The 8283-nt window shown below is 43.8% G+C and overlaps 1 protein-coding gene across 4 annotated transcripts in view; it reads left to right on the top strand.

Moving 5' to 3' along the window:
• The first annotated feature begins 1755 nt into the window (after positions 1-1755).
• Positions 1756-8283, top strand: part of LOC139406300 (CD151 antigen-like) — a 32209-nt gene continuing 25681 nt past the window's right edge. The window contains exons 1-2 of one of the 4 annotated variants that reach the window (XM_071148766.1): positions 1756-2090; positions 7488-7569. In XM_071148766.1, coding sequence (XP_071004867.1) covers positions 7489-7569 — 81 coding nt within the window. In that variant the 5' untranslated portion in view covers positions 1756-2090; position 7488. Of the gene's footprint in view, positions 2091-4362; positions 5804-7487; positions 7570-8283 lie in introns of those variants that run through there. The other 3 variants (XM_071148764.1, XM_071148767.1, XM_071148765.1) reach the window with 3 other exon arrangements.

The raw sequence follows: 8283 nt of genomic DNA, 5'->3' as shown, positions 1-8283 counted from the left end.
GTCTGGTGGTAACAGCCTGGTGGTGGTAACAGTCTGGTGGTGGTAACAGTCTGGTGGTGGTAACAGTCTGGTGGTAACAGCCTGGTGGTGGTAACAGCCTGGTGGTGGTAACAGTCTGGTGGTGGTAACAGTCTGGTGGTAACAGCCTGGTGGTGGTAACAGTCTGGTGGTGGTAACAGTCTGGTGGTGGTAACTGTCTGGTGGTGGTAACAGTCTGGTGGTGGTAACTGTCTGGTAGTAATTACCTCTCTGCCGTCGGCTTGACTTACCTCTCTGCTGTCTCCTTGTCTTACCTCTCTGCTTCTCCTTGTCTTACCTCTCTGCTGACTCCTTGTCTTACCTCTCTGCTGTCTCCTTGTCTTACATCTCTGCTGTCTCCTTAACTTACTTCTATGCCGTCGGCTTGTCTTACCTCTCTGCTGTCTCCTTGTCTTACCTCTCTGCTGTCTCCTTGTCTTACCTCTCTCCTTTCTCCTTGTCTTACCTCTCTGCTCGCTCCTTGTCTTACCTCTCTGCTGTCTCCTTGTCTGACCTCTCTCCCGTCGGCTTGTCTTACCTCTCTGCCTTCGGCTTGTCTTATCTCTCTGCTGTCTCCTTGTCTTACGTCTCTGTTGTCTCCTTGTCTTACCTCTCTACTGTCGACCTTGTCTTACCTCTCTGCCTTCGGCCTGTCTTATCTCTCTGCTGTCTCCTTGTCTTACCTCTCTGCTGTCTCCTTGTCTTACCTATCTACTGTCGACCTTGTCTTACCTCTCTGCCTTCGGCTTGTCTTATCTCTCTGCTGTCTCCTTGTCTTACCTCTCTGCTATCGCCTTGTCTTACCTCTCTCCCGTCGGCTTGTCTTACCTCTCTCCCGTCGGCTTGTATTACCTCTCTCCCGTTTCCTTGTCTTACCTCTCTGCCGTGTCCTTGTCTTACCTCTCTGCTCTCTCCTTGTCTTACCTCTCTGCCGACTCCTTGTCTTACCTCTCTACTGTCGACCTTGTCTTACCTCTCTGCCGTCGGCTTGTCTTACCTCTCTGCTGTCGCCTTGGCTTAACTCTCTGCTGTCTCCTTGTCTTACCTCTCTTCTGCCTCCTTGTCTTACCTCTCTGCTGTCGCCTTGTCTTACCTCTCTGCTGTCTCCTTGTCTTACCTCTCTTCTGTCTCCTTGTCTTACCTCTCTGCCGTCAGCTTGTCTTACCTCTCTGCTGTCTCCTTGTCTTACCTCTCTGCTGTCTCCTTGTCTTACCTATCTACTGTCGACCTTGTCTTATCTCTCTGCTGTCTCCTTGTCTTACCTCTCTGCTGTCGCCTTGTCTTACCTCTCTCCCGTCGGATTGTCTTACCTCTCTCCCGTCGGCTTGTCTTACCTCTCTGCCTTCGGCTTGCCTTATCTCTCTGCTGTCTCCTTGTCTTACGTCTCTGCTGTCTCCTTGTCTTACCTCTCTACTGTCAACCTTGTCTTACCTCTCTGCCGTCTCCTTGTCTTACCTCTCTGCTCTCTCCTTGTCTTACCTCTCTGCCGACTCCTTGTCTTACCTCTCTACTGTCAACATTGTCTTACCTCTCTGCCGTCGGCTTGTCTTACCTCTCTGCTGTCGCCTTGGCTTAACTCTCTGCTGTCTCCTTGTCTTACCTCTCTTCTGTCTCCTTGTCTTACCTCTCTGCTGTCGCCTTGTCTTACCTCTCTGCTGTCTCCTTGTCTTACCTCTCTTCTGTCTCCTTGTCTTACCTCTCTGCCGTCGGCTTGTCTTACCTCTCTGCTGTCTCCTTGTCTTACCTCTCTGCTGTCTCCTTGTCTTACCTCTCTGCTGTCTCCTTGTCTTACCTATCTGCTGTCTCCTTGTCTTACCTCTCTGCTTTCTCCTTGTCTTACCTCTCTGCTAAAAGGGGCACGGCAGGTTAAAGGCATGGCAGAGCAGGAGCTTATATCAGAGTGTCAGTTGCGAGCTCAGCCTGTTGCTCATAACCTTCACGGAGAGCAGGCAGACAGACAGACGTTACAGTACCACCGCCGTGACAGTGGAGTAGAGAGCGGAACATTTCACAGTCTCTGGTAAGACTGTTTACCTCCGGAGGGGTGAGGAGGATTCGCAGTTTGAGTTCAGGTAGGAGTCTTCACTTTTTACTTCCGAACCACCAAGGACACGGACATAGTCAGAATGTGACGTGGTGTGTTGCTGCTAGAGATAGACAGGCATTTAGAGACAGACAGGAATTTACACACAGTTTACATAAATTATATACAAAATAGATCAAATGAACATAGTGCTGTGGGAGAATGAAAATAGAGTTGTAGGAGAATTAACATAGAGTTGTAGGAGAATTAACATAGAGTTGTAGGAGAATGAACATAGAGTTGTAGGAGAATTAACATAGAGTTGTAGGAGAATTAACATAGAGTTGTAGGAGAATTAACATAGAGTTGTAGGAGAATTAACATAGAGTTGTAGGAGAATGAACATAGAGTTGTAGGAGAATTAACATAGAGTTGTAGGAGAATGAACATAGAGTTGTAGGAGAATGAACATAGAGTTGTAGGAGAATGAACATAGAGTTGTAGGAGAATGAACATAGAGTTGTAGGAGAATGAACATAGAGTTGTAGGAGAATGAACATAGAGTTGTAGGAGAATGAACATAGAGTTGTAGGAGAATGAACATAGAGTTGTAGGAGAATGAACATAGAGTTGTAGGAGAATGAACATAGTGTTGTAGGAGAATGAACATAGAGTTGTAGGAGAATGAACATAGAGTTGTAGGAGAATGAACATAGAGTTGTAGGAGAATCAACATAGAGTTGTAGGAGAATGAACATAGAGCTGTAGGAGAATGAACAGTGGACAAATATACAGAGGATATACACATTTACAGTATCAACATAACTATCTAACCAAATATCTATATGTACAGTTCAGATACAGTATAGTACAGTACAGTTAAGATACAGTGTAGTACAGTATGTACAGTTCAGATAAAGTATAGTACAGTTCAGATACAGTATAGTACAGTTCAGATACAGTATAGTACACTATAGTACAGTACAGTTCAGATACAGTATAGTACAGTTCAGATACAGTTCAGATACAGTATAGTACAGTTCAGATACAGTATAGTACAGTTCAGATACAGTATAGTACAGTATGTACAGTTCAGATACAGTATAGTACAGTTCAGATACAGTATAGTACAGTATAGTACAGTTCAGATACAGTATAGTACAGTTCAGATACAGTATAGTACAGTATGTACAGTTCAGATACAGTATAGTACAGTTCAGATACAGTATAGTACAGTATAGTACAGTTCAGATACAGTATAGTACAGTTCAGATACAGTATAGTACAGTATGTACAGTTCAGATACACTATAGTACAGTATGTACAGTTCAGATACAGTATAGTACAGTTCAGATACAGTATAGTACAGTTCAGATACAGTATAGTACAGTATGTACAGTTCAGATACAGTATAGTACAGTATGTACAGTTCAGATACAGTATAGTACAGTATGTACAGTTCAGATACAGTATAGTACAGTTCAGATACAGTTCAGATACAGTATAGAACAGTTCAGATACAGTTCAGATACAGTATAGTACAGTTCAGATACAGTTCAGATACAGTATAGTACAGTTTGTACAGTTCAGATACAGTATAGTACAGTATGCACAGTTCAGATACAGTATAGTTCAGATACAGTATAGTACAGTTCAGATACAGTATAGTACAGTATGTACAGTTCAGATACAGAATAGTACAGTATGTACAGTATAGTACAGTATGTACAGTTCAGATACAGTATAGTACAGTTCAGATACAGTATAGTACAGTATGTACAGTTCAGATACAGTATAGTGCAGTTTGTACAGTTCAGATACAGTATAGTACAGTATGTACAGTTCAGATACAGTATAGTACAGTATGTACAGTTCAGATACAGTATAGTACAGTTCAGATACAGTACAGTACAGTTCAGATACAGTATAGTACAGTACAGTTCAGATACAGTATAGTACAGTTCAGATACAGTATAGTACAGTATGTACAGTTCAGATACAGTATAGTACAGTAGGTACAGTTCAGACACAGTATAGTACAGTATGTACAGTTCAGAGATCAAACAGTGTTTCTGCTTCTACTCATAGAGAGATGACAAAGAGGCACGGGACGTTTTCCCGTGACAGGAGGGTGGTTTACAGTTACATGATATGACTTAGTGAAGTGTGACGGGATATTGTTTCGACTGACGTTTACAGTTTCAGTTAAACTGCAGACCGCGTTGAGAAGATGATAGGTCGGTACGTGTCGTGTTGGATTTTTGTTTTTGTGTCCCGTCTCCTCTGACATTAAGACTACGTTATTTTGATCATTTGAACAGACACATCGACTGACGACTCGTTGATGCTACGTGATGTCTCAATGCCCCGATATTGCTAAGTCTAAGCTGACACAACCTATCTGACATAGTGAACCATTGCCTAAGAAGGCTCAAGAGCCGGAATAACAAACAAGCGTAGAAAACCTCACAACTAGTTCAAGACAGATCAGTCGGCTGTATTTTCTTGTGTGTAGTTTGTACGTTTGTTTTTTGGATACTAGTTGTTCCTGTCTGTACCTGGATCTAGTTGTTCCTGTCTGCATCAGTACCTGGATCTAGTTGTTCCTGTCAGCAGCAATACCTGGATCTAGTTGTACCTGTCAGCAGCAGTACCTGGATCTAGTTGTTCCTGTCTGCATCAGTACCTGGATCTAGTTGTTCCTGTCAGTACCTGGATCTAGTTGTTCCTGTCAGTACCTGGATCTAGTTGTTCCTGTCTGCATCAGTACCTGGATCTAGTTGTTCCTGTCTGCATCAGTACCTGGATCTAGTTGTTCCTGTCTTCATCAGTACCTGGATCTAGTTGTTCCTGTCTTCATCAGTACCTGGATCTAGTTGTTCCTGTCAGTACCTGGATCTAGTTGTTCCTGTCTGCATCAGTACCTGGATCTAGTTGTTCCTGTCTGCATCAGTACCTGGATCTAGTTGTTCCTGTCTTCATCAGTACCTGGATCTAGTTGTTCCTGTCTTCATCAGTACCTGGATCTAGTTGTTCCTGTCAGTACCTGGATCTAGTTGTTCCTGTCAGTACCTGGATCTAGTTGTTCCTGTCTGCAGCAGTACCTGGATCTAGTTGTTCCTGTCTGCATCAGTACCTGGATCTAGTTGTTCCTGTCAGCAGCAGTACCTGGATCTATTTGTTCCTGTCTGCATCAGTACCTGGATCTAGTTGTTCCTGTCTACATCAGTACCTGGATCTAGTTGTTCCTGTCAGTACCTGGATCTAGTTGTTCCTGTCTGCATCAGTACCTGGATCTAGTTGTTTCTGTCTGCATCAGTACCTGGATCTAGTTGTTCCTGTCAGTACCTGGATCTAGTTGTTCCTGTCAGTACCTGGGTCTAGTTGTTCCTGTCAGTACCTGGATCTAGTTGTTCCTGTCAGTACCTGGATCTAGTTGTTCCTGTCTGCATCAGTACCTGGATCTAGTTGTTCCTATCAGCATCAGTACCTGCAGCAGTACCTGGATCTAGTTGTTCCTGTCAGTACCTGGATCTAGTTGTTCCTGTCAAGAGCAGTACCTGGATCTAGTTGTTCCTGTCAGCAGCAGTACCTGGATCTAGTTGTTCCTGTCAGCAGCAGTACCTGGATCTAGTTGTTCCTGTCAGCAGCAGTACCTGGATCTAGTTGTTCCTGTCGAGCAGTACCTTGATCTAGTTGTTCCTGACGTTTCTCTAAACCAGGCTATAGGCTTCATGTGCACCACCAAGTCAGAACAGTAGAGTAAGTTATGAGGGGGGAAAGGACCAAATTGTTAGGTTGAGTAACATGGGCTACTAACAGCTTACTACACAACATTCACTTAGTATTACTTTCTTAGCTACAGTATACATATCTCCCTGGCATATTACATCATTTATGCAGCAGCATTTTTGCACTCACCTTCTTGTGCTGTGCTCACTTGAACAGGAAGGTGGCATGGCGGTCCTTTTCTGTGGGCAAATTTCATCATCAAAGTCTGTCATTCTCTGGATTAATGAGTAATGTTTTTGTCCAATGGCCGATGAGCACCGATACGTTTTATCTATAATCTCTCTTCATATGACAGGGATTGAAAAGGATTTGCCAGTAGATTGACGACGTGCTTCATGGTGACTGGTAGCTCAGATTGTGAAAGTATGATGTTGACATGATCAGTCCAATCAAAGCTACCTGTAGATATAACATGATGTGACATAATTTTATCTGTGGCCAATGACCTTGAGCCTTCTTGGATGGGCACTTCTAATGTAACTCTATGGCAGCACCCAAGCGGGCTTGAACTGCCTAGCTCTCCCTGTAGATTTTGCGGTGACGCGGTGTCCCCCATGAGTGACAGAACACTGAGCCAATCACGGCGTAACTAGAGAACATGACCAACCCCTACTCTCTGTATTTTCTGCTGGCTTCTCCACCACCACCCCCATGAGTGATGGCAATAAAAGTGAGCATTTTTGTCACACGACACAATGCCAAAGATATCTCAAGTTGAGGCAGCGTGCAATTGGCATGCTGACTTCAGGAATGTCCACCCAAGCTGTTGTCAGAGAATTGAATGTTAATTTCTCTACCATAAGCCGCCTCCAACATTGTTTTTGAGAATTTGTCCAACTGGCGTCACAACCGCAGAAAACGAACGTGTATGGCGTCGGGTGGGCAATGTCAACGTTGTGAACAAAGTGCCCCATGGTGGCAGTGGGGTTATGGTATGGGGCAGGCATAAGCTACGGACAACGAACACAATTGCATTTTATTGATGGCAATTTGAATGCATAGAGATACCGTGATGAGATCCTGAGGGCCCATTGTCGTGCCATTCATCCGCCGCCATCACCTCGTGTTTCAGCGTGATAATGCACGGCCCCATGTCGTAAGGATCTGGACACAATTCCTGGAAGCTGAAAATGTCCCAGTTTTTCCATGGCCTGCATACTCACCAGACCTGTCACCCACTGAGCATGTGTGGGATGCTCTGGATCGACGTGTACGACAGCGTGTTTCAGTTCCCACCAATATCCAGTAACTTCGCACAGCCGTTGAAGAGGAGTGGGACAACATTATACAGACCACAATCAACAGCCTGATTAACTCTGTGCCAAGCTGCATGAGGCAAATGTTCACACAGATACTCACTGGTTCCACGACCCATTAAAAGAAGGTATCTGTGACCAACAGATGCATATCTGTATTCCCAGTCACTTTAAAATCCAGCGATTTGGGCCTAAAGAATTTATTTCAATTGACTGACTTCATTATATGAACTGAACTGAAACTACGGAATAATCTTTGAAATTGTTGCGTTTAATACTTTTATAAATTCTATTTACTAAAAAGACCAAACTTACAGAAAATATATATATTAAATAAATATATTACTATTTAGACCAACAATCTTAAAAATAACACGTCTGTGTTCTCTTGTTTTCAGGATGGAGACATATGATGAGAAAAACACATGTGGGATGATTTGTCTGAAATATCTGCTATTGACCTTTAATCTTCTCTTCTGGGTGAGTATGCCTGTCTGTCTACTATTGGCCTTTAACCTTTGCTTCTGGGTGAGTCTGCCTGTCTGTCTACTATTGACCTTTAACCTTTGCTTCTGGGTGGGTCTGTCTGTCTGTCTACTATTGACCTTTAACCTTTTCTTCTGGGTGAGTCTGCCTGTCTGTCTGTCTACTATTGACCTTTAACCTTTGCTTCTGGGTGAGTCTCTGTCTGTCTACTATTGACCTTTAACCTTTGCTTCTGGGTGAGTCTGCCTGTCTGTCTGTCTACTATTGACCTTTAACCTTTGCTTCTGGGTCAGTCTGCCTGTCTGTCTGTCTACTATTGACCTTTAACCTTTGCTTCTGGGTCAGTCTGCCTGTCTGTCTGTCTGTCTACTATTGACCTTTAACCTTCTATTCTGGGTGAGTCTGCCTGTCTGTCTACTATTGACCTTTAACCTTTGATTCTGGGTGAGTCTGCCTGTCTGTCTACTATTGACCTTTAACCTTTGCTTCTGGGTGAGTCTGTCTGTCTGTCTACTATTGACCTGTCTATCTGCTATGTCTGTCTGTCTGTCTGTCTGTCTGTCTATCTGCTATGTCTGTTTGTCTGTCTGCCTGTCTGTCAGCCTGCCTGTCTGTCTGTCTGTCTGTCTGTCTGTCTGTCTGTCTGTCTGTCTGTCTGTCTGGCAGAACAACATCTTTTTTGGGGGGCAGAAATGTTGCTTAACTTGT

The sequence above is a fragment of the Oncorhynchus clarkii genome, chromosome 4 (genome assembly GCF_045791955.1).
Source record: "Oncorhynchus clarkii lewisi isolate Uvic-CL-2024 chromosome 4, UVic_Ocla_1.0, whole genome shotgun sequence".
In the NCBI taxonomy this organism is placed as follows: domain Eukaryota; kingdom Metazoa; phylum Chordata; class Actinopteri; order Salmoniformes; family Salmonidae; genus Oncorhynchus; species Oncorhynchus clarkii.
This window is presented reverse-complemented; position numbering and strand designations above follow the sequence as displayed.